Here is a 27577-nt window from a genome sequence, read left to right as displayed (position 1 = left end):
GGTCATAGGCTACCTCAGGAAATCGGCACCTGGGACCAAAACAAATGAATAAACCAACTTTTAATTTTAAACCTCTGTCGAAAAATATGCTTTATGGGCCACCCACAATCAAACTAAAGGACCTTTGATCAATCTTTGTTTTATCACTTCGGTTTCATTCATCCCAGAGCTTTCTATTAAGATTAAAGAAAGAATGGGATTGGGTTATGCACTCCCAATCTGACAAAAGTATCTGATGAGACTCAGGCCGAGCAGGAACAAATGCATTAATCAAGTGTGTGGCACACCAATTAACGGAGTCACTGCACGGGTACTGCTCTAACGTTAGTCCCAGCGTTAGTCATGTGATTCATCACCCAGTAGGGGGAAGGCCAGATCACAGATTAATAACAAGTAGATTAGAGTAACTGTTAAGATGCTACTGCAGCCAGCATCTGCACTATGTGCCAGAAAGGATATTCCTGACATAATAATGGCTTTAGAAGTAGACTACCTGTATTTAATTGATCAGTATTCTCTGACACATGACACAAGCTCAAGGGTAGGACAGCCTCATTGATCATATACAGCCAGTTACATTTGACGTATTATGTGACGTAGAACAATTACTAATTTCAAATGCAAGCTCTTCCGAACATTGTGTAGTACAACATAGGGCAGTGCATGTATTTGGATGACTCCTATTTGTGTTATGTTTTTATTTTAGAAGATTTTGCATTAGCTGTCTTTGCATCAAGTTCATTTTTTTCACTATAGAAGCTCAGCCATGTGTGAGGAGAAGTGTTATCATTCTCCACACGGCCACACAACCCATTATTTCTTTCTGTAGCAGCTCACCTTCCTCCCTCAGTATTTTCTTCAGAATTTAGGAGTCATTTGTCAATGCTTTGTGTGTAAGTCAAGCTCAGATGACGCACAGAAAGCCATGTGTTACTGTTGCAGGATGCAAGCTAGCCTAGAAAAGAGAGCTGCCAAAAATAAAGAGAAAGCGAGAATGGGGTGTGTGCATGTGGGAGAGAGAGAATCTGAGAGAGAGAAAGAGAGAGGGGGGGTTTGAGGGAGAGAGAGAGACCCAGGCTAAGGGCAGATTTGTTGGCTTTCAGCAAGGTGCTACTGTGAAGCATTTCAGTGTGATTGTGCCGTAGGTGCGTAAAGCATGACAGGGCTATGCGAGGGAACACATGACTAATGATTATTTATTAACTTTAAACCGGTGCTAGTAAGGGCAGATAAGAGATAAGAGTTAAGAGTGGCAGCGCCCCCAAGGGAGTGCTGACGAGAGGTCCCACATACCGTGTGTGTGTGCAGGTGCGTGTGTATGTGGGTTTGTGTGTGTCAGAGCAGAGAAATTTGACTTGGCCAGGTACAGAATGAGAAGGGGCTATATATAGCAGGGTGGTTTTATATGCTGCATTTGGGTTTTTCTAGGACTGCACAGATTGGGTAGAGGGCAGGGAGTATGAAAGGTTACTTGCTGGAGGTACATTTCTGAAGTGCTTTCAAGATATATATTTGTTTATTTTTTAGAATCTTCCTTATCAATTGTATCTTCTTTAAGGACATCTTTCCATTTTCCTTTTCCACCTGTCATATTTACAGTAGTGCAGACATTGTTATACACTTGCTATTTTAATATTACATGTCTTTTTATCACATTATTTGCCTTCAAGGGGAAGCTAAAATCCTCATTCTGTCACGCCTGCTCCCACTCCCCCTCTCTGGCGCCAGAGTGCCCTTCATTAAGCACACCTGTCACCATCATTACGCGTAGCTGCGCAGTACTGGACTCACCTGGCCTCCATTCATTTGTTGATTACCCCCTAAATATCTGTCTGCTCCTCAGTTTATTCCCTGTGTCAGCATTAATGTCATTATTTTTTCCCTGTCTAGACGCTGTTCCTGCCTGTACTTGCTTCTCGGTCTCCTCTACACATATCTTGTCTGATTCCTTTGGCTGAGGGCATTTCTCTGCCATATACTACTGCCTGCAGTGGACCAGCCTCAAATGGAAATGGAACAGTCATTGACTATAGAAACGTCCCTTTTTCAGGACCCTGTCTTCCAAAGATAATTCATAAAAATCCAAATAACTAGGCATACTGCAAGAAGGCATGAGGACTGCAAATGTGGCCAGGGCAATAAATTGCAATGTCCGTACTGTGAGACGCCTATGACAGCGCTACAGGGAGACAGGATGGACAGCTGATCGTCCTCGCAGTAGCAGACCATGTGTAACAACACCTGCACAGGATCGGTACATCTGAACATCAGACCTGTGGGACAGGTACAGGATGGCGGCAACAACTGCCCTAGTTACACCAGGAACGCACAGTCACTCTCACAATCCGCAATAGGCTGAGAGAGGCTGGACGGAGGTGTTGTGGGCCTGTTGTAAGGCAGGTCCTCACCAGACATCACCTGCAACAACGTTGCCTATGGGCACAAACCCACCTTCGCTGGTCCAGACAGGACTGGCAAAAAGTGCTCTTCACTGACGAGTCGCAGTTTTGTCTCACCAGGGGTGATGATCGTATCCGCGTTTATCGTCGAAGGAATGAGCGTTACACTGAGGCCTGTACTCTGGAGCGGGATCGATTTGGAGGTGGAGGGTCCATCATGGTCTGGGGCGGTGTGTCACAGCATCATCTGAATGAGCTTGTTGCCATTGCAGATGATCTCAACGCTTCCCTCATGTGGTACCCCTCCTGCAGGCTCATCCAGACATGACCCTCCAGCATGACAATGCCACCAGCCATACTGGTCATTCTGTGCATGATTTACTGCAAGACAGGAATGTCAGTGTTCTGCCATGGCCAGCGAAGAGCCCGGATCTCAATGCCATTGAGCATGTATGGGTCCTGTTGGATCGGAGGGTGAGGGCTAAAGCCATTCCCCCCAGAAATATCCGGGAACTTGCAGGCGTCTTGGTGGAAGAGTGGGGTAACATCTCACAGCAAGAACTGGCAAATCTGGTGCAGTCTCCTCCTCCGAGGAGATGCACTACAGTACTTAATGCAACTGGTGGCCACACCAGATACTGACTGTTACTTTTGATTTTGACCCCCCCTTTGTTCAGGGACACATTATTCAATTTCTGGTTCAGTTTGTGTCTCAGTTGTTGAATCTTGTTATGTTCATACCAGTATTTACACATGTTAAGTTTGCTGAAAATAAATGCAGTTGACAGTGAGAGGACGTTTCTTTTTTTGCTGAGTTTATGTGGATTGATTGTTGTTATTCCATTTTCTCTTTGCTATTCCAGGAGCCATTTACAAGGCAGGCAATGATAGAATCAAATAAGAAATTGACGCACTAATTTTATGACGTAATCTGCCTACCCTGCAAACGCAAACACTACACGGCATGAATAGACAACATGGCTTATTATTTTCCTTTCTCATGAGAACTGTGAAATAGTTTTTATCTTCTTACCAAAATACTAGTCACAGACCAGTATATTGAAATAGATATTTGAAAATACTTTTTAGAGTAGTTCTTGCAATATAAGTTGTTTATGGTGATGTTAAAATGAGGGGTGTGGGGGTAAAATGAGGGGTAAAAATCAAAGTAATGAGCGATTGGATCATCTCTAACAAATCAGAGTATCAAAGTCAATTAAACGTGTTCTTGCTCTAACCCAACCTTTTGGTTTATGGGATGAATCAGAGAGTCTAGAATGGATTTCCATTCTAGAAATCATCAGGGAGGTACTCAGATCCAGACTCATTGCGGAGAAGAAACTAAGGTATGTGGGTGTGGAATAGTGTTTGGCCGGAGCAAGTCTGCAGGACCGTGTAACCTGTCTCTACTCTACTCTTCAATGCCCCTAGAGGCAGAAAAACCTCACAAATGTTTCCCCACTGTGGCCTTGCTTTTTTATGTCTGGAATTGAGGTGATACCTGGAGGACTTTACATTGAAATCTGAATCTGTACAGTTAACAATGAAGACTGAATGATGCTGCAGTAAGGGACAAGGCCTGTCCTCTTTCTTCCCCCTCTTTTTCCTCCATCCTTTGAGTTTTCATTATAAAGCCTATTTAATCTTACCATATGTGAGGTGTGAAATGCATATATTCTGTACTATTCAGTATGATTTCAGACACAAATGGTATATACTGTATAAGCAACAAAAGAAATGCAGTGCTGTCAGTTCAAATAGGTAAGTTATTCACTTGCGCATTGACTGCATCCACACAAACAAATTGGCGAAACACCACCTACACTCAAACAAAGCTGCTGAGCCATTCCAAGCACTTTACCATGGCCTTCAAAATGCATTGGAGTTAAACAAAACCATTTTCTATATAATAAATGTGGAGAGCTACAGTGCCTTCAGAAAGTATTCACACCTCTTAACTTTTTCCACATTTTGTTGTGTAACAGCCTGAATTTAACATGTATTAAATATATATATTTTTTGTCACTGCCCTACACACAATACCCCATAACGTCAAAGTGGGATTATGTTTTTCAACATTTTACAAATTAATGAAAAATGTCAAGCTGAAATGTCTTGAGACATTAAGTATTCACCCTTTTGTTATGGGAAGCCTGAGTAAGTTCAGGAGTAAAAATGTGCTTGACAAGCCACATAATCCTTTGAATGGACTATGTGTGCAACATGATTGTATAATGCATTGAATTTCAAACACAAATTCATCCACAAAGACCAAGGAGGATTTTCAATGCATTGATTGCAAAGGACACCTATTGGTAGATAGGTCAAAATTAATCAAGCAGATATTGAATATCCCTTTGAGCTTGGCTAAGTTATTAAATATTCAACAGATACAGGCGTCCTTCCTAACTCAGTGACCGAGAAGGAAACCTCTCAGGGATTTCACCATGAGGCATGCAGGACAATAATCTAAAACACACGGCCAAATCTACACTGGAGTTGCTAACCAAGGAGGCAGTGAATGTTCCTGAGTGGCCGAGTTTCAAATAAATATACTTGATAATATATGGTAAGATATGAAAATTGTTGCTAGCAATGATCAACAAACAATTTGACAGAGCTTGAATATTTTTTACAAGAATAATGGATACATGTTGCACAGCTCTTCGCGACATACCCAGAAAGACACAGCTGTAATCACTGCCTAAGGTGCTTCTACAAAATATTGACTCAGGAGTGTGAATAATTACAGTACCAGTCAAAAAGGTATTTTTTTCCGCATGGTTTTTCTTCAGTTTTTCTATTTTCTATGTAGAGTACAAGTGAAATCACATTTTATTGGTCACATGCACATTGTTAGCAGATGTTATTGCGAGTGTAGCGAAATGCTTGTGCTTCTAGTTCCGACAGTGCAGCAATATCTAACAAGTAATCTAACAATTTCACAACTACCTAATATACACAAGTAAAGTAATGGAATAAGAATATATACATGGATGAGCAATGACCGAGCAGCATAGGCAAGATGCAATAGATGGTATAAAATACATTATATACATATAAGATGAGTAATGCAAGATACAGTTGAAGTTAGAAGATTACATATACTTAGGTTGGAGTCTTTAAAACTTGTTTTTCAGCCACTCCACAAATTTCTTGTTAAGAAACTATAGTTTTGGCAAGTTAGTTAGGACATCTACTTGGTGCATGACACAAGTAATTTTTCCAACAATTGTTTACAGACAGATTATTTCACCTATAATTCACTGTATCACAATTCCAGTGGGTCAGAAGTTTACATACAGAAGTTGACTGTACCTTGAAACAGCTTGGAAAATTCCAGAAAATGATGTCATGGCTTTAGAATCTTCTGATAGGCTAATTGACATAATTTGAGTCAATTGGAGGTGCACCTGTGGATCTATTTCAAGACCTAACTTCAAACCCAGTGCCTCTTTGCTTGACATCATGGGAAAATCAAAAGAAAGCAGCCAAGACCTCAGAAAAATAATTGTAGACCTCCACAAGTCTATTTCCAAACACCTGAAGGTACCACGTTCATCTGTACAAACAATAGTACGCAATTATAAACACCATGGGAACAAGCAGCCGTCATACGGCTCAGGAAGGAGACGCATTATGTCTCCTAGAGATGAAAGTACTTCGGTGCGAAAAGTGCAAATCAATACCTGAACAAGATGCTGGAGGAAACAGGTACAAAATAGTCTATATCCACAGTAAAACAAGTCCTATATTGACAAACCCTGAAAGGCTGCTCAGCAAGGAGGAAACCATTGCTCCAAAACGGCCCTAAAAAGCCAGACTACGGTTTACAACTGCACTTGGGAACAAAGAGCGTACTTTGAGACGTGTCCTCTGGTCTGATGAAACAAAAATATAACTGTTCGGCCATAATGACCATAGTTATGTTTGGAGAAAAAAGGGGGAGGCTTGCAAGCTGAAGAACACCATCCCAACCGTGAAGCACGGGGGTGGCAGCATCATGTTGTGGTGTTGCTTTGCTGCAGGAAGGACTGGTGCAATTCACAAAGTAGAATGCATCATGAGGCAGGACAATTATGTGGATATATTGAAGCAACATCTCAAGACATGAGTCAGGAAGTTAAAACTTGGTCGCAAATGGGTCTTCCAAATGGACAATGACCCCAAGCATACTTCCAAAGATGTGGCAAAATGGCTTAAGGACAACAAAGCCAAGGTATTGGAGTGGCCATCACAAAGCCCTGACCTCAATCCTACAGAAAGTTTGTGAGCAGAACTGAAAAAGTGTGTGCGAGTAAGGAGGCCTACAGACTTGACTCAGTTACACCAGCTCTGTCAGTAGGAATGATCCAAAATTCACCCAACTTATTGTGGGAAGCTTGTGGAAGACTACCCAAAACGTTTGACCCAAGTTAAACAATTTAAAGGCAATACTACCAAATACAAATTGAGTGTATGTAAACTTCTGACCCACTGGAAATGTGATGAAAGAAACTAAATCCACTGGTCACGATAACAACACCCACCCGTAGCACGAACTCCAGCAGGTACAGTGCCTTGCGAAAGTATTCGGCCCCCTTGAACTTTGCGACCTTTTGCCACATTTCAGACTTCAAACATAAAGATATAAAACTGTTTTTTTTGTGAAGAATCAACAACAAGTGGAACACAATCATGAAGTGGAACAACATTTATTGGATATTTCAAACTTTTTTAATAAATCAAAAACTGAAAAATTGGGCGTGCACATATAGGACACCAATAAGAAGAAGAGACATGTTTGGGCCAAGAAACGTGAGCAATGGACATTAGACTGTCAAAATCTGTCCTTTGGTCTGATGAGTCCAAATGGTAGGTTTTTGGATCCAAACACTGTGTCTTTGTGAGATGCAGAGTAACTCCCACTGTGAAGCATGGAAGAGGTGTGATGGTGTGGGGGTGCTTTGCTGGTGACACTGTCAGTGATTTATTTAGAATTCAAGGCACACTTAACCAGCATGGCTACCACAGCATTCTGCAGCAATACGCCATCTCATCTGGTTTGCGCTTAGTGGGACTATCATTTGTTTTTCAAGGAAACTGACTCCAAACACACCTCCAGGCTATAAGGGCTATTTGACCAAGCAGGAGAGTGATTGAGTGCTGCATCAGATGACCTGGCTTCCACAATCACCCGACCTCAACCCAATTAAGAGGGTTTGGGATGAGTTGGACCGTGGAGTGAAGGAAAAACAGCCAACAAGTGCTCAGCAAATGTGGGAACTCCTTCAAGACTGTTGGAAAAAGCGTTCCTCATGAAGCTGGTTGAGAGAATGCCAACAGTGTGCAAAGCTGTCATCAAGGTAAAGGGTGGCTACTTTGAAGAATCTCAAATAAATTTTGATTTGTTTAAACTTTTTGGGTTACTACACGGTTCCGTGTGTGTTATTTAATAGTTTTGATGTCTTCACTATTATTCTACAATGTATAAATAAAGAAAAATCCTGAAATGAGTTGGTGTGTTCAAACTTTTGACTGGTACTGTATGTCATTTAGATATTAATGCATTTGCAAACATTTCTAAAAACATGTTTTCACATTGTCAGTATGGGGTATTGTGCATAGATGGGTGAAAAAAATATATATTTTGAATTTAGGGTGTAACAACAAAATGTGCAATAAATCAAGCATTTTGAATACTTTCTGAATGTTATATGAATAGTCTGTAATGAATAGTGAATCTTCAAAGTTGGAAGTGGTGCACTTGGAAGTTCCACTCCTTTCACCTACCCACAAATCTTGAGAGTTTTCAAAAACACAAAAACACAGTATTTTCAGCGTCCTCTAACAACAGGTAACATTGTTGTCTATTGCTTGCACTGCATCACTTGGCTTAACCCACATTTCAGAGCCCTGGTTCTGGTGCATTTTAATTGGATTTGTTCAGTATTGCTGGTATGAGAGGAGGTCCTCTCAAGCATCATTGATGAATTTCATCTAATCCACCCAGATTAGTAGATTGGATCTAATAATGGATGTCAACATGTAAACTCTGTATTTTATTTTGACCATTGCTTCAGGGCTCCCTCTCCATGGGTGCTAATATGGTTATATTTTCTCAAGGCCAAAAATGTATTTCTGACTCATACTGGCATTTCGTTAGAGTTTTTCCCAAATAGTGAAGTAAATAGTTTCTACTGTTATGTGTTCAGCTTTGTGGTGAGAGCATATTACATACATATTGTTTCCTCACAATGTTGGAACCTGTTTCCTTGGAAACTAATATACCTCATTTATTTATTTAATGCAGTTCGAAAGATGGGACTTTAAATGGAGTTAAGTACATTACCTGTTTTGAAACAAGAAGGGAATAGCAGAAATAGACGTTTTTGAGGCATCTTTAAATACAGCACTGCTACACGATCCAAAAAGTGTTTTCCATTAAAAAAAACTATTCTGATCCATTATTCCCTATAACTAGCAATGGATTTTTGTCATTAATGGCTTTATTCACAACATAACATATGGGACTTCTACTGGTACATTGAAATGCCATCTGCTCTCTGTCCTCAGTACCCAAACAACACATCACAGTTTAAACAACAGACATCGTATATATCAGTGCCACTTTGGGCTAGAATTATCTGCAGGGCTGAAGCTGTGCTGGTTTTGTAATTGAACTCAAGTTCCTTCAAGCATAGTAATACCACGAGAGCGAAAGACAAAGAGAAAAAGGAAAGTGAGATATAGAGGAGAGGGAGAGAGAAAGTACAAGACAACAAGAGAGCGGGAGAGATCTTTGAAGAGAAAGGACCTTGAAGTGATTACCATGTTTACCAATGCCAGCCATAATTATTAATGATTAGAACCTGTTGATATACAACATAAGTGCTGTTGAGCCAAACCTTGTTTTGCACCAGGGCTTATTAAAAGGCGTAGGGACATGTACACTCAGATACAAGTCCAGGGAAACATCAACACCGGTGCAGTGCAGTGCACACCGTGCTAGTGGCACGACAGGGAAGTGAGTAGCAGCTCTTGATAGTGGGTCAGGGAAATGATTGGAAGAGGCCACTTTAATAGGTCAACCCCACTGCCGCTAGAAACAAATTTTTACAAAACATCAAGAAGCAACCGCACGGGCGGCCCTGGGAGTCTGCTTATGTGTGACTGTTCCTGGCTTGGTCATTCTCTCTCATATTGATTTATTTTATATAAGTGAGGAGATGTGCTTTGAATAGAGAGTGACCAACTCACTGTATTACTCAGTACTAGCTTGAGATAAAGATTAAATTCCTTTTGTACTAACTGCAGTTCAGTCAACCTTTATATGAAACAGATTTTTTTAACAAAGTCTGGAGAAGGGCTGGGGAGTAAAACCATATTTTACTACATGCACGGACCAGCTTGGATTTGTACTTTACCTTACATAACAATATATCAGTGTTTGGTTTGTTAAATGTAATAATGATGAAAATCATCCGTTCTTACCCGCCAGAAAGGGACTGCTAACAGTTGAGAGCTGCTAATTTGCTAGCAAGAACTTCGGATGCGCACATGTAAATGTTTTTGTCATAAACAGTGCCTGTGAGGCTGTGCTGCCGATGGTGCGCACATGTAAATGTTTTTGTCATGAATAGTGCCTGTGAGGCTGTGTTGCCAATGGTGCGCACATGTACTTTTTTGCCATGCATCTTGTCTGTGCTGCAGTGCAGGTACCAAATGCACCTTAGAAATCGGCAGAATACACCTTGTGGTGAAAGTAAGAACTGCCATTGAATCCATTGAAAATACTGTAAAATAATAATTATTCTTATAAATGAAAAGTGACTTTTTCACAAAATACAAAGACAAAACAAATGGGGAATAGTGTGGAAATGATAACAAATGAGTGAAGGAAATGCAGAAATTGATTTTTGGTTGAAGTTTGATTTAACAGTATTAAACAGATGAGAGAGTCCCATTAAAACATAAAATAACGTTATATTGTCAAAAATGTGAAATTATATTTGGGGCATATCGCCCACCTCTAAGAAGAAGAATGTTTGAAATAATCTCACCAGATATGTAAGGCAGCCTGTATGTAAGATGTTGACCATGTTTGGTCTTTTAGCTCTCCCACCGTGCATTTTGACAGAAAATTAATATAGCCATATCTTAGTGAGTGAGCATATAGATGAGTTGCCTGACAACGTCACGAAAATGATTCATGCACATTGCAGAAGCAGAAGGCTGTGTGTTGTTGTGATTTTGGACAGTCAGATAGCTAGGAACAGTTGCGCTCCAGAGCTGGAGGACTTGTTATACAGGATGTGACATGAGAGGACGGAATGATGTCTTGCATTATTCAAATACTATGTTTATAGATTGAGATTCAATTTTGCAGTGCATCTGTAAATGATTGTAGTAGTTGTGCCTCTGTGTTCTATAGCATTATGCACCATATGGTGCTTCAAAGTAATGTGCTATCCTGCTAGAAAGTGAATAAGGAGGTAGCCAGTGGAAGACTGTGAGTGACTGAAGTCAAGTGGGGATATTTGCTCTCCTGCTGTGACTAGATACGGTCAAAAATAATTCAGTTTCAAGTTTGTGTTGTCACGTGCACAAGTATACTGAAATGCCTTCCTGCTTGCTTATTCCCAACAATGCAGTAATCAATATCAGTAGTACCATCAAAAATACATCAACAAATAAAGTAGAACAAAAACACACAATAAATATAAATAATAATTATAAAGTATGCCAGTTTGATTTATAATGACTTGATGTTGTTCCAGTTCTATCAACCACCAGTAAGGTACTACTATCAATCAAATTCAATCAAATGTATTTATAAAGCCCTTCTTACACCAGCCGATGTCACAAAGTGCTGTACAGAAACCCAGCCTAAAACCCCAAACAGCAAGCAATGCAGGTGTAGAAGCACGGTGGCTAGGAAAAACTCCCTAGAAAGGCCAGAACCTAGGAAGGAACCTAGAGAGGAACCAGGTTATGAGGCGTGGCCAGTCCTCTTCTGGCTGTGCCGGGTGGAGATTATAACAGAACATGGCCAAGATGTTCAAATGTTCATAGATGACCAGCAGGGTTAAATAATAATAATAATCACAGTGGTTGTCGAGAGTGCAACAGGTCAGCACCTCAGGAGTAAATGTCAGTTGGCTTTTCATAGCCAATAATTCAGAGAATATCTACCACTCCTGCTGTCTCTACAGAGTTGAAAACAGGAAAACTCTCACATGGATTTTTTTTTTGTTTGTCTTTATTTAACTAGGCTAGTCAGTTAAGAACACATTCTTATTTTCAATGACAGCCTAGGAACAGTGGGTTAACTGCCTGTTCAGGGGCGGAATGACAGATTTGTACCTTGTCAGCTCAGGGGTTTGAACTTGCAACCTTCTGGTTACTAGTCCAACACTCTAACCACTAGGCTAGAGATAGGCAGACCATTCCATTAAAAAAAGCTCTATAGGAGAAAGCCCTGCCTCCAGCTGTTTGCTTAGAAATTCTAGGAACAGTAAGGAGGCCTGCGTCTTGTGACCGTAGCATACGTGTAGGTATGTACGTCAGGACCAAATCGGAAAGATAGGTAGGAGCAAGCCCATGTAATGCTTTGTAAGTTAGCAGTAAAATCTTGAAATCAGCCCTTGCCTTAACAGGAAGCCAGTGTAGAGAGGCTGGCAGTGGAGTAATATGATACATTCTAGTCAAGATTCTAGTAGCCGTGTTTAGCATTAACTGAAGTTTATTTTAGTGCTTTATTTAGTGCTTCACTTCTACTACTACTACTACTACTGTTGGAGCTAGAAACATAAGCATTTTGTTGCACCCGCAATAGCATCTGTTGCATCTGCTAAACGTGTGTATTTGATTCAATTTTATTTACTACTGCTACTAGTAGTACTAGTAGTACTACTGCTACTAATAGTACTACAATTACTACAACAACTATTCTTATGAAATTACTCTGTATGAATACATCAGCTATTTTCATTTTTACTAGCTATATTATTTGATTGTACTTTTGGGTGCAAACACCTCTTGTCTCAGCCTCGAGTCATATCAGTAGCATTGGGCCTATACCAGTGTCACGTTCTGACCTTTATTTCCTTTGTTTTGTATTTATTTAGTATGGTCAGGGCGTGAGTTGGGGTGGGCAGTCTATGTTTGTTTTTCTATGATTTGGGGATTTGTATGTTTCGGCCTAGTATGATTCTCAATCAGAGGCAGGTGTCATTAGTTGTCTCTGATTGAGAATCATACTTAGGTAGCCTGGGTTGTACTGTTTGTTTGTGGGTGATTGTCTATGTTGATTGCTTGTGTTCAGCACAGTTCTCATTAGCGTCACGGTCGTTATTTCGTTTATTGTTTTTGTATAGTTTGTGTTCAGTGTTCAGTGTTTTCTTTATTAAAATTCATGATGAACACATACCACGCCGCATTTTGGTCCTCCGATCCGTCTCGCCTTTCCTCTTCAGATGAAGAGGAGGACGTCCGTGACAAACAGTCTCTCTCGCTCTCCCTCGCATTAAAATGCTCAAGCCATTTCTATGGTATTACCAAGATCGCTCAAAGGCAACCAAAATTCAACTTCTCAAACTCAGTCATACAGCTTTTAGCGTGAAACAAGCTATTTGAATTATGAAGTGTAATATTACAAAAAAAGCTTACATTAATCACGCTACAAACATTCCTTTATTGTATAATTGCCTGAATTCACACAAAATCCATATATTTGGATTATGTGTGAACTGGCCTCTGAATTTCATACATAATAATTTTATTTTTGACGCCCTTCTGTTTGTTTGTGTTTGAAGCCATTATGTTTAATATGTATCTGTCCTTCCCAGAGGGACCCCTTCTGTTCAACAAAGGTCTGCTTTGACTCAACATGGTGGTGTGATCATAGGAAGCCTAGGGAAACAGTTGCTGTGTGAAGGGAGAATAAATCTAGATGAGGAAAATGGGACACCCTCTGGATATTGTTCATAGAGAAGAAGATGTACAGCCAACTGTTGAAAGATTGTAACTGAGATGGAGATATTGGACTTAATGTTTTAGATCATGGCATAGTCCTCAATGCCTTTTACACGGATGCTCATAACATACCCTTTGTACAAATATTTCTAATTTGACCAATTTCCTGAACAATGGCAATATTGTATTATAGTGCCAATTGTATTTCACAACACAATGGGGAAGTTATGAAACACTAAAATAAGAATTTAACACTTAAAGAAAATGTGCTTTTATATTAAATATGTAGTATTAATGCTGTCTTGAACTTGTTACAGTACAGCTCACGCTAATTATGCTCAGTCAGTTTAGCATGCTTTCATTTCCTCAACAACATCAAGGCTGTTTTGAATAAAATGTCTGTGATTTTGAAGAGCGTGTGCTTGATGCTATCTCAGAACAGGCTGTCAGAGTCCCTAGACTGCAATTTGGGGAATCAGGCCTTCTCCCGACTGCTAAGCTGTGTGCACAGCTGCACATGAAAGCCCATACAGAGCCACAGTCTTCCCTCAGTGAAGACTCAGTGAGACTGGGAGAGATAGCACAATAGAAGAAGAAAGACGTTTAATTTCACAGGAACCAGATCACATATCCTCTGGCTATCTGACTGAACACCAGAGTATGTTTTAATCGCACTATGATGTGTTTGATAGCACTTCCCATGCTGCCGTTCTTTCTCCCTCTTTCTCTTCATCCACTTTTAGTTCCTCGTCTTGTTATCCTTGCACTCTATTTCTCCTCTCCCTCTCTTCCTCTCCACACACCCCTTCTCCTTTTATTTGCTTTCTCCCAAAGAACTGGGCTCTCTGTTCTTATGTACTCTGGAAGCAGTTCCACTCTGTGTATGTGTAGGCTGTTAAAAATAAAGGATTAATCTCCAGACTGGGTTTCAAACCGAGTTGCTAAGCCCCTTGATGTCTGTCTTGATGTGCAGCTGTTTCACTCTAATCATTCATTAAGGCAGAGAGTGGCTAGCTCCGCCTAGATTTTTTAACAAGCAATTATTCCACTAAAACACTAGCTAGCTTGAGGATAGCTGTGGTGGGGCATTTTAAGTATGGATACAGCCTGTGTCAGAAGAAATGCTAACAGCTTATTTGAATCATATGAGCACATTCCCTTCCATCACACCTCAGCACATTGTATAATAATAACTTTTCACAAAACTTTTGGCTCCTTATAAGAGCTCTTATAAAGGCTTACATAACTACATTCATAATTATTGGTGGAAAGTGCTGTTGAAGAGATATATTATCAGTGTCTTGGAAAAACCTTGTACAGTATCTCCAAGAAGTAAACTTTTCATAAATTGAACATAAATTGAACATAAAAGACAAAAATTGACATACAAGGTTATTCCAGGACGCTGAATATGTTACATAAGGCAGGACGCCTTATTGTTTTGCTTTCCAAATGAGTTTATTTTAATCTAGTTTCATCCCTTGAAATAATTGGATTTGCAATATGCATCCCATTGTTCTCATTCAGTGGCATGTGTGTGTACTTTGGAGGCTTCTTGGTATGTTAACTGGCACATGCCCAAGGTGTTTTTCACTTGTTTATTTGTTTGTGTCTCTTAATTGCCAATGCGATATGAGTGCCACACACAAAGCGCTAGAAAGTGTGGTTTGTTAGCACAGCGTGGCACCTATCTTCCTGTCACACAGTCTGTTCTCCTGTACACGTTTTTCCTCCCTGTGTGCTCAATTCCCCACGGCCCAGTTCCAAAGAATACCCTTTTGTTCCTATTCTATGAAAAACACATGTCCCACAGGGGTTCCTTATCCTCACGCTCACCCCACAGTGGGCATGTGGAGTTCAATACCCATGCTTGGTTAAGCAGCCAGAGGTGGTCCCAGCATCCAAACATGTAGCTACTGCCGGTCAAGCTAACATGTTTTCCCAGTGGAAAATATCAATGTATTTTTTCACACATTCTGTTTTTCATTATATTTTTTTTCATAAGGAGAAGCTGAGTTGGTTTGAGTGTTGGCTGACAAGGGACTCGTAATACGGCACCAGATTTGTCTCAGAGCCAAAGTGAAAGAAAAGAGTTCAAACTTCCAACAACGTTCATAGATAAATGGTGGATCGGCCCTTTCTTCATCTCTCGTTTTATTATCTAGCCTAATTTTTCTTATTTATTTCTCACTAAAGCTTGATTGGCAGTTTAGTAGTTGGCGCTACAGCACAAAGATTCAGGTGACAAAAACATTGTTGAAAGCATTGGCTTTCAGTTTTAACGATGGTTAGGTTTTTCCTCAGCCAATCTCGAACCCATGAAAGTATAAAGGAATTGAAATAGGTAGAGATTGAATGCTGATGATATAAGGTTGCCACAGAAACAACAACAATACCTACTTCTCAATTCAAATGTTGTTAGTTATTGTGACAAGACTGCACAAGGTTATGTCTACTGAATAACTTAATGTCTCCAGCCTTTAAAAAGCACACTGCATATTCAGGCAGCGACCAGCGACAAGCGACCATCAATCCTCAGCTTTTTTCCTCAGAGGGACATGTTGCAATGTTGTCCGTATTATTTCTCTCCACTCCTAACACATTGTCAGGCAAGGCTTGCGGTGCCGCGGTGAGCTAACACACCGTTCTTCTTCCTTAGCAACACTCTGCTATAACATTGAGGAGTCAGCTCCTTAATGCACCACTTAATAGTACACAAAGTGGGGCCCTCAACCCCACTTGTAGCGTGTGTGTATGCACACTGACAGACTGAGCAGCTGAATCCAGGTGAAAGCTATGATCCCTTATTGATGTCACATGTGAAATCCACTTCAATCAGTATAGACGAAGCTTGAGACATTTGAAACATGGAAGGTGTGTGTATGTGTGCCATTCAGAGGGTGAATGGGCAACACAAAATATTTAAGTGCCTTTGAACGGGTTATGGTAGTAGGTGCCAGGCACATCGGTTTGAGTGTGTCAAGAACTGCAACGCTGCTGGGGTTTTCACACTCAACAGTGACCTGTGTGTATCAAGAATGGTCCACCACCCAAAGGACATCCAGCCAACTTGACACAACTGTGAGAAGCATTGGAGTCAACATGGGCCAGCATCCCAATTGAACGCTTTCACACCTTTTAGATGTCATGCTCCAACGAATTGAGGCTGTTCTGAGGGCAAAATGGGGTGCAAGTCAATATGAAGGTGTTCCTAATGTTTTGGACACTCATTTTATATGTGTGTATGTTTTTTTCCCCTCTTTCTCGAGCGACTGCTGTACCTCGTAAAGAGCGGCTGTATGTGACAATGCCAGCGGGCGGTGCCTGTTGGCTTTATTAGCAACTTAATGGATGGAGCATTCCGGTGCTTCAATTAGCCCCGGTGCGCGACATGCCATCAGCCCCTACCCCCGATGCCTCACAAATGACAGCTTCATACATAGTAAATTGCCATCGCATCAACTTCATGAACATTTTAATTGCAGTGATTGTGCGTGATCGCACTTCCTCGTGAACTGACCCTGCTAAATTGTGTACCCACTCACTTTCCATAGAAGAATGTAAGGCCGGAATGATAGTTTGTCATAACTGTGATTAAGGGGGGGGGAAATATGAATGAAGGGCTATTTTCGGAGATCGGTCCTGCCATTGTTTAAAACCACACAGAGAGAAGCCATATTGGTTTCATTAAAATGTAGGACTGTTTTTGTCTCTATTTACATTCCACCTCAGTGGAAAACGGTGAAGAGGTGAAGTGCATTAGGGGATGCAGCATAATTTAAGCCTTTGTTTTGACCTTTGGCCTTATCTCCCCACAAATCCTTCCTGGGGAGTCAGGACGCGGCAGGGGGGCAGGCCAGGCCAAATACATCGAGAATTCACCCTTCACATGAATTATGATATCCACTATATGAACTATTGCTCCCTGCATGCCACATTCACCACTAACTCATCCTCCCCTCTCTCTCAACACTCTTCTCACAAAATGACTTTCTCACACGTGGTCCAACTGGAAATTGCTGTGTGTGGGTGGGTGTGTGTGCGTTTGGCGCAAGTGTATGTGTTGCCTGTGTGTGTTTCCTATTGCAAGCAGAGCGGAGGCAGAGAGATGAAAATAGAATAAAAATGTCAATTACATGTTTTAATAGCTGTAGGGTATTTGAGCTTCAGTGAAATCACCAGAAAGCCTAGTGTTAATTTAATAGGAAACCATAGCTGTAAGACATATTGCTAGCAATCTATAATGTCACTAATGAATACAAAAGTGGAAACATTCCACAGGGGCACCATCTTTATATAGAGATGTGTAGGGCTTCAGTGAACTTTAGAGAATTAAGCTATTTCCTTACGCACATACCATACCATTTCCATACTGATTGGAATTAGAACTCTAGGTGAACCAAGTCTGTCACAGTGATACTGTATGGCTACAGTAAATAAGACACTGCAATATTGTCACGGTGTCCTATTTTTCAGGTTTTTCTAAACCATCTTTTACTGTTGGTCGAGATTGCTTTTTGTTTTCTAGCGAAAGAATGCAATAAAGAAGGAGCTCAAAACAATATCCCCTTAAGATGTATCTTATTGGGGTGTGTGTTTCTCTGCAGATTGTCGTTGTGGTTGGCTACTCATTGTTTTGCACGGGCAAAGATGGATGCCCTTATTGTCTCTTTTGAAAACTTTGTATCACCTTTGTAGAAATGTTAAAGTTCCCTGACATCACAGAGTCACCTCTTCGCTGTTGACGTTGAGACTGGTGTTTTGCGGGTACTATTTAATAAAGCTGCCAGTTAAGGACTTGTGAGGCATCTGTTTCTCAAACTAGACACACTAATGTACTTGTCCACTTGCTCAATTGTGCACTGGGGCCTCCCACTCCTCTTTCCATTCTGGTTAGGACCTTCACACCCGGCTTCTTCACCTGCAGGAACGTCTGAAGAGGAGGGGGGATGCTGAGGAGTATTTCTGTTGTTAATACTTATTGGGTGGACCTGGCTCCTAAATTGGTGGGCATATGCCCTCCCAGGCCCACCCATGGCTGCGCCCCTGCCCAGTCATGTGAAATCCATAGATTAGGGCCTAATGAATTTATTTCAATTGACTGATTTCCTTCTATGAACTGTAACTAAAATCTTTGAAATTGTTGAATGTTTCATTTATGTTCAGTATAGAATTAAGAAAGGACAGCCAGCTAGCACTAACTACCATGTTGAAGCCTGCATGGCACTGTGTCTTAGCTCAGATTAAACACAGAGAGTGCTGATGGCTTCATTATTTGTCGTTACACCTCTAATGACTTTTGAATTTCCCTGTGGGCTGGGCAGCGCGGGCACAGACACCTGTGTAAAGCAGAGGGCTATCAGGCATCAGCCTATCAGGCAGCCCCCTGTACCTAAGCTGGCAGGCCCTGGCAGGCCCCCGTGCTATGCCAGATCTCTGGCCATGGGAAATCATATCCAAACACATTAGGAGACTTTGGAAGCGGCTGGACCAAAAAGCCACTATTCGTAATCCCCCTTGTCACTTTCACGCCTGCAGACTCCCACCTGCTCCCCAACACCACAGGCCAGAGGAAAGGCACTAGCACGGCAGCTTTGATGGCTCTGAACAAACTGGTGCTCGTTACACGGTGACACAATCTCACCCAACTACCCAGGCATGCTTTTGTTGCTTGCCTCTAGTATTGCACAAGGGAACCAGTGTCCTTGGGCATTTTCATTTTATATTTACATTTAGCAGATGCTCTTATCCAGAGAGAATTACAGTTAGTGCATTCATCTTAAGATAGCTAGATGGGACATATCTGTCCTAGTAAGTACATTTTTCCTCAATAAAGTAGCTATCAGCAATGTCAGCGCAGATTTTTTTTGTTTAAAGTCAAGAGGGAGTGTTGATTCAAGAAAGGCATGTTTTTAATCCATTCTTCTATCTATCTCTGTGTGTTTGTGTGCCTCTATTTCAAGTTCCAAGTTTTAAGTCACATGCACAAGTATAATGAAATGCCTTTCTTGCAAGCTCCAAACCCAACAATTCAGCAATCAATATCAATGTAGCACAAAAATTAAATAAGGTAGAACAAAAACACACAAGAAATAAAAATAAGAAATAGGAACACGAGAAAGTAAGAAGCTACACTAAATATACATACAAGAAGCTATTCACAGTTCCAATACCATATTTAGATACTTTTTGTCATGTAGTGTATGTGGACACCTGCTCGTCAAAGATCTCATTCCAAAATCATGGGCATTAATATTGGTCATCCCTTTCCTGCTATAAAAGCCTCCACTCTTCTGGGAAGGCTTTCCACTAGATGTTGGAACATTGCTGCAGGGACTTGCTTCCATTCAGTCAGAAGAGCATTAGTGAGGTTGGGCACTGAAGTTGGCCGATTAGGCCTGGCTTGCAGTCAGCGTTCCAATTCACCCCAAAGGTGTTCGAAAGGGGTTGAGGTCAGCACTCTGTGCAGTGCAGGCCAGTCAATTTCTTCCACACCGATCTCGACAAACAATTTCTTTATGTACCTCGCTTTGTGCATTGGGGCATTGTCATGCTGAAACAGGAAAGGGCCTTCCCTAAACTGTTGCCACAAAGTTGGAAGTCTAGAATCATCTGGAATGTCACTGTATGCTGTAGCGTAAAGATTTCCCTACACTGGAAGTAAGGGGCCTAGCCCGAACCATCAAAAACAGCCCCAGACCATTATTTCTTCTCCAACAAACTTTACAGTATGCACTATGCATTCGGGTTAGAGTTATCCTGGCATCCGCCTAACCCATATTCGTCCGTCGAACTGCCAGATAGTGAAGCTCTCAACTAACAGTTATTGTGCTGACGTTACTTCCAGAGGCAGTTTAGAACTCGGTAGTGAGGGTTACAACCAACGACAGACACATTTTACGGGCTAAGCGCTTCAGAACTCGGCTGTCCTATTCTGTGAGCTTGTGTGGCCAACCACCTTGCGGCTTAGCCGTTGTTGGTCCTAGACATTTCTATTTCACAATAACAGCACTTACAGTTGGCCAGGGCAGCTCTAGTAGGGCAGAAATTTGACATCCTATGAAGGTTCCACGTTGAAAGTCACTGAGCTCTTCAGTACGGGCCATTCTACTGCCAATGTTTGTCTATGGAGATTGCATGGCTGTGTGCTCGATTTTATACACCTATCAGCAATGGGCATAGCTGAATCCACAAATTTCAAGAGGTGTCCACATACTTTTGTATATACAGTGCCTTCGGAAAGTATTCAGACCCCTTGACTTTTTCCACATTTTGTCATGTTACAGCCTTATTCTAAAATGGATTAAATCATTTTTTCCCCCTCATCAATCTACACACAGTACCCCATAATGACAAAGCTAAAACAGGTTTTTAGAATCTTTTGCACATTTATTAAAACTAAACAGAAATATTTCCTTTACATAAGTATTCAGACCCTTTACTCAGTACTTTGTTGAAACACCTTTGGCAGCGATTACAGCATCTATTCTTCTTGGGTATGACTCTACAAGCTTGGCACACCTGTATTTGGGGAGTTTTTCTGCAGATCCTCTCAAACTGTCAGGTTGGATGGGGAGCGTTACTGCACAGCTATTTTCAGGTCTCTCCAGAGATGTTCATTCGGGTTCAAGTCCGGGCTCTTGCTGGGCCACTCAAGGACACTCAGAGACTTGTCCTGAAGCCACTCCTGAGTTATCTTGGCTGTGTGCTTAGGGTCATTGTCCTGTTGGAAGGTGAACCTTTACCCCAGTCTGAGGTCCTGAGTGCTCTGGAGCAGGTTTTCATCAAGGATCTCTCAATTATGACTACCGGTAGTCTCAGTCCCTGCCGCTGAAAAATATTGCCACTGCATTATGCTTCCGCCACCATGCTTCACCGTAGGGATGGTGAAAGGTTTCCTCCAGACGTGACTCTTGACATTCAAGCCAAAGAGTTCAATCTTGGTTTCATCAGACCAGAGAATCTTGTTTCTCAAGTTCTGAGAGTTAAATGGCATTTTGGCAAACTCCATGCGGGCTGTCATGTGCCTTTTACTGAGGAGTGGCTTCCATCTGGCCAATCTACCGTAAAGGCCTGATTGGTGGAGTGCTGCAGAGATCGTTGTCCTTCTGGATGGTTCTCCCATCTCCACAGAGGACCTCGAGCTCTGTCAGAGTGACCATCGGGTTCTTGGTCGTCTCCCTGACCAAGGCCCTTCTACCCCGATCAGTTTGGCCAGGCGGCCAGTATTGGTGGTTCCAAACTTCATCCATTTAGAAATTATGGAGGCCACTGTGTTTTTGAGGATCTTCAATGCTGCAGACATTTATTGGTACCCTTCACCAGATCTGTGCCTCAACACAATCCTGTCTCAGAGCTTTACGGACAATTCCTTCAACCTCATGGCTTGGTTTTTGCTCTGACATGCACTGTCAACTGTGGGACATTATATAGACAGGTGTGTGCCTTTCCAAATTGTGTCCAATCATTTGAATTCACCACAGGTGGACTACATTGAAGTTGTAGAAACATCTCATGATGATCAATGGAAACAGGATGCTCAATTTCGAATCTCAAAGCAAAGTGTCTGAATACTAATGTAAATTATTATTATTTTTAATATTTATATACATTTGCAAAAATGTTGTCTGTTTTCGCTCTGTCATTATAGGATATTGTGTGTAGATTGCATAGGATTTTCAAAAACATATATTTTAGAATAAGGCTTTAATGTAACAAGGGGTCTTAATACTTTCCAAAGGCATTGTATAGTGTATGTACTGTATAGGGGGTAAGGTGACTAGGCATCAGGATATATTATTGTTATTGTTCAATGTATCGAACCTTGATTATTGTTGTTAATGTTGTAATGTTGACAATATTGTAAATCTCCAATGTATGCTTTGGTAATATGTACGTTGTTATGTCATGCCAATAAAGCAAATAGAATTGAATTGATAAACAGAGTAGCAGCAGCGCATGATGTAAATGTAAATGCATACAAGGGTCAACTATTTCTCCCTCTCCCCTCTCTCTCTGAACAATGGCCCAAACATCCCAGTATATCTTTTGGAGATGGATTCCACAATGGGATTGAGTTAAGATACAACTTGAATAGCTGAATTCCATCTGTACCAGTTGCCCTCAGACCACAGCACAGCAGCAACATATCCAAACAGAAGTCATGAGACTGCACACCAAGGACAGAAGGGACAATCTCTCTCTTATTCAAATGAATGATTCTAGTATTATTTCTCTTGCACCAATATGATAGTGCTAGTATAACCTTTGCAGAAGTACAAGGGTCACCAGAATAGGACATTCAGCTAATACAGATTTGGCTATTGTGATAATAACATTATACAGAGATTTATGATAGATATGTGGACCTTGAAGCATCCCCCCCCCCCCAAAATAACTTCAACACACCTGTATTTGATCTCCTTTTCTTTATGTACAACTAACCAAACCTCCATATACATCAGAAGTACCGCCAGTGTGTTGTCCATATTAGGACATCCTCAGACACATGTTCAGCTGAGTGCTCAGGCTTTATTCTGATTAGTCTATTGATGACAGTCTTCCTCTTCTCTGTCCATCATAGGGAGGAGGCCATCATGTCCACTTACTTTGAGGCAGTAGATGATCTCCTGGCGTCTTTCGGCCCGGTCCGAGACTGTTCCCAGGACAACGGGGGCTGCAGGAAGAACTTCAAGTGTGTGTCGGACCGCAGAGTCGATTCAACAGGCTGTATGGTGAGTTACTGTCACCTCTTTAAAACCTCTGGAAAGAAATGTAGTAAGACATAAACTCAGCAAAAAATGAAATGGCCCTTTTTCAGGACCCTGTCTTTCAAAGATCATTTGTAAAAACCGGTCGTTAAGACACTAACAGCTTACAGACGGTAGGCAATTGAGGTCACAGTTATGAAAACTTAGAACACTAAAGAGGCCTTTCTGCTGACTCTGGGGAAAAAAATAAGAAAGATGCGCAGGGTCCCTGCTAATCTGCGTGAACATGTCCAGGGCAATAAATTGCAATGTCCGTACTGTGAGACACCTAAGACACCACTACAGGGAGACAGAACGGACAGCTGATCGTCCTTGCAGTGGCAGACCACGTGTACCAACACCTGCACAGGATCGGTACCTCCGAACATCACAACTGTGGGACAGGTACAGGATGGCGGCAACAACAACTGCCCGAGTTACACCAGGAACGCACTATTCCTCCATCATTGCTCAGACTGTCTGCAATAGGCTGAGAGAGGCTGGACTGAGGGGTTGTAGGCCTGTTGTAAGGCAGGTCCTCACCAGACATCACTGGCAACAACGTCACCTATGGGCAGAAACCCACCATCGCTAGACCAGACAGGACTGGCAAAGGGTGCTCTTCACTGATGAGTTGCGGTTTTGTCTCAACAGGGGTGAATGTCGGATTCGCGTTTATCGTCGAAGGAATGAGCGTTACACCGAAGTCTGTACTCTTGAACGGGATCGATTTGGAGGTGGAGGGTCCGTCATGGTCTGGCGCGGTGTGTCACAGCCTCATCGGACTGAGCTTGTTGTCATTGCAGGCAATCTCAACGCTGTGCGTTACATGGAAGACATCCTCCTCACTCATGTGGTAACCTTCCTGCAGGCTCATCCTGACATGACCCTCCAGCATGACAATGCCACCAGCCATACTGCTCGTTCTGTGCGTGATTTCCTGCAAGACAGGAATGTCAGTGTTCTGCCATGGTCATTGAAGAGCCCTGATCTCAATCCCAATGAGCACGTCTGGGACCTGTTGGATCGGAGGGTGAGGGATAGGCCAATCCCTCCAGAAATGTCCGGGAACTTGCAGGTGCCTTGGTGGAAGAGTGGGGTAACATCTCACAGCAAGAACTGGCAAATTTGGTGCAGTCCATGAGGAGGAGCTGCACTTCAGTACTTGGCCACACCAGATACTGACTGTTACTTTTGATTTTGACCCCCCCCCCCCCCTTTGTTCAGCGACACATTATTCAATTTATGTTAGTCACATGTCTGTGGAACATGTTCAGTTTATGTCTCAGTTATTGAATCTTCTTATGTTCATACAAAATTTACACATGTTAAGTTTGCTGAAAATAACAGTTGACAGTGAGAGGACGTTTCTTTTTTTGCTGAGTTTATAATAATAATTTTTGCATAATGAAGTGCAAAATTGAAATGTAATTTCTCACCGTGAGGATTCCAGATTCATAAGCTCCCTTAACTTTGACTATTTATGTGATTCAGTTTGACTTTATAGTGAACATGCTTTTAGCAATTGAATATCTGCTAATTAGCACGTACACATTAATACAGAGCAAAGGTGACAGACGGCAGTCGTTTACCACTACATTCTCAATGTTGTTATTTTCTCCATGATGATGATTATTTTGATCTTGGGATAGTTTTTTAACATTTGTGATTGGCAAAAAAAAGTGTGGAGGTTCACAGCACCTGCTTGTTTATGGAAAGGAAGTCAAGCACGTGTAAAACCACTTCATCATGATTCTTGAAACACAGCCTCAAATAAAGTGTTTCCCAAAAAAGGAAATAAAATGAATGCTCAGTAGTAGATTAATTGGCACACCTATTAAAAGTAACATGCTGACATACTGTAGCCTTCTGTAGGTAACTTATTTGATGTACAGTACGTGTGAAGGAGGTTGGTTGTTGGCGTATTTACAAGGAGGAGAGATGGAGAGACAGGAAGGTCCAATGCCAGAGGTTTGATGGGAGTTTGGGCGGGCTCAAGTTTGTGTCCAATTAAATTAATGAGCCAGTTGGGTAGCTATGTGATGTATGGCTTGATCATTAGGGGGTAGGGTTGTAATTTGACTGGCCTGTGGGCTGTTTGTCACAAAAAAATGAGAGCCGAACACTGTTACTGCAATTTCCCCATGCATTTTGACTGAGACTGTTAAAATAATTGCTGAATCGAGGGAGATTTTCCCAATAGCCCAACTGTTGCTGTGGTACTCTGAGAGACAGTCTAAACGGGATTGTGCCTGTGATGGATACAGTCCTGAATGAAGAACTCACACAACTATCAGAGAAATTGTTTTACCCACATTTCATTTATTGTTTAATATTGCCTTATACCACTCGGAGGTCTTTCTCATGGTGATTCACCAACAACGTGGACATTTGTGTCCTTATAGTGCAACTTTGTGTTAACCCGTTTCAGCTTACATGACTTTACATGCCTCTGATTAGTAAAGAGATGGAAAATTACATATTTATTTTACACCCATATACAATGGGGGCAGCAGGGGGGCAGCGGTAGCCCCAGAGGGTTGCTGGCATCAATATCTCAGGTGCCACCTATTGCCGATGTTCCCTTGAGCAAGGAACTTAACCCACTAAACTGCTCATTGAGCGCTCCACTGCAGCTGCCCTCTGCTCCAGTCTCTCCAACCTAATGTGTGTTTGTGTGTATGTGTTAGTGCTGAGCAATTCATATTTATTTTATTAAACAACTGATTGACCGCCGTTGGTTCAATAACATTAATTCCACTTAGTTTTTAGTTTTTTTTTTGTGAGCTCAACACGCCGTTGCTCTAGAGAGAGATTAAATCATTCACAATAGAAATTGGCCATGTTCGAGAGCACCAAATCCTTGATGCAGTGTGGGTGAATGGTGATTGACTGACTGATCTACAAATAATAATGAGTAGTTATTTATGATGCAAAGTGATTTGCAAAGAGTCAGTTGTTAGTCGTCTGCAATGTCAAATAAGCTCATTAATCAAGAACTATGTGAGAAGGTGGGCTGATTGTAAGTTGTAGTTTTCATTAGGCAAATATTCAAACAAGTTCAGAACCGATACGTGGTAATTAAAAGTAACATGCTGACAAACTGTAGCCGACTGTAGGAAACATATTTGATATGCAATACACTACGTCTTTGTGTGAAGGAGGTTGGTTGTTGGCATATTTACAATGGGAGGAGAGATGGCAAAGGTCCAATGCCAGAGGTTTGATGGTAGTTTGGGCGGGCTTGAGTTGTCAACCAATTAAATTAATGAGCCAGTTGGGTAGTTATGTGATGTATGGCTTGATCATTAGGGGTAGGGTTGTATTTTGACTGGCCTGTGGGCTGTTTGTCACAACGAATGAGAGCCAAACACTGATACTGCAATTTCCCCATGCATTTTGACTGGGACTGTTAAAATAATTGCTGAATCGAGGGAGATTTTCCCAATAGCGCAACTGTTGCTGTGGTACTCTGAGAGACAGAGTTTACTGTTAATTTTTGTTGTTTTTCACTTTATATATTCACTTTGTATGTTGTCTACCTCACTTGCTTTGGCAATGTTAACACATGTTTCCCATGCCAATAAAGCCCTTGAATTGAATTGAATTGAATTGACAGTCTAAACGGGATTGTGCCTGTGATGGATACAGTCCTGAATGAAGAACTCACACAACTATCAGAGAAATTGTTTTACCCACATTTAATTTGTTTACAAATTCTACAAATAATGAGTAGTTTTATTGTAGAATAATTGTAGAATAATGAGTAGTTTCATTGTAGAATAATGAGTAGTTTATTTCTGATGCAAAGTGATTTGTAGATCAGTCAGTTGTTAGTCGTTTGCAATGTCAAATAAGCCTATTAAGTCAAGAACTATATGGAAAGCTGGGCTGATTGTACGTTGTAGTTTTCATTAGGCAAATATTCAACCAAGTCCAGCACAGAAACGTGGTAATTAACTTCAATGACCATAATCAATTGTGGCACATACGCACAGACCATATGAGAGGAATGACGTAACAAAACAACGGATATAGGAATTGAGACATTTTGTGAGGTAGCTTTACCCAATTGATTGTTGTGTTATTGGTAATAAGCAGTCGTGAAAATATGCCTTATCTACTTCGAAGAACCAACTTGAAAAATGATTCAGTCAGCCAGCCTAGCTACTGCAGTACTAGGCTAGCTAAATATTATGACTCGTTCAATGGGGAGCACAGAGATAACGTTCAATGGGGAGCACAGAGATAACGTTCAATGGGGAGCACAGAGATAACGTTCAATGGGGAGCACAGAGATAACGTTCAATGGGGAGCACAGAGATAACGTTCAATGGGGAGCACAGAGATAACGTTCAATGGGGAGCACAGAGATAACGTTCAATGGGGAGCACAGAGATAACGTTCAATGGTTGTCTTGCTGGCTCCTACTACCTGAGCAGAGATGAGATGGTGACTTTAAATAATGAAAAA

At 41.4% G+C, this 27577-nt stretch overlaps 1 protein-coding gene across 1 annotated transcript in view; it reads left to right on the top strand.

The window, feature by feature from the left end:
• Window positions 1-27577, top strand: part of LOC110509815 (astrotactin-2) — a 457880-nt gene that overhangs the window by 230742 nt on the left and 199561 nt on the right. The window contains exon 11 of the mRNA XM_036967227.1: window positions 22939-23089. Coding sequence (XP_036823122.1) covers window positions 22939-23089 — 151 coding nt within the window. The remainder of the gene's footprint in view (window positions 1-22938; window positions 23090-27577) is intronic.

The sequence above is a fragment of the Oncorhynchus mykiss genome, chromosome Y (assembly GCF_013265735.2).
Source record: "Oncorhynchus mykiss isolate Arlee chromosome Y, USDA_OmykA_1.1, whole genome shotgun sequence".
NCBI lineage: Eukaryota > Metazoa > Chordata > Actinopteri > Salmoniformes > Salmonidae > Oncorhynchus > Oncorhynchus mykiss.
The sequence above is the reverse complement of the archived record's forward strand: the minus strand, read 5'-3'. Positions and strand labels throughout refer to the sequence as shown.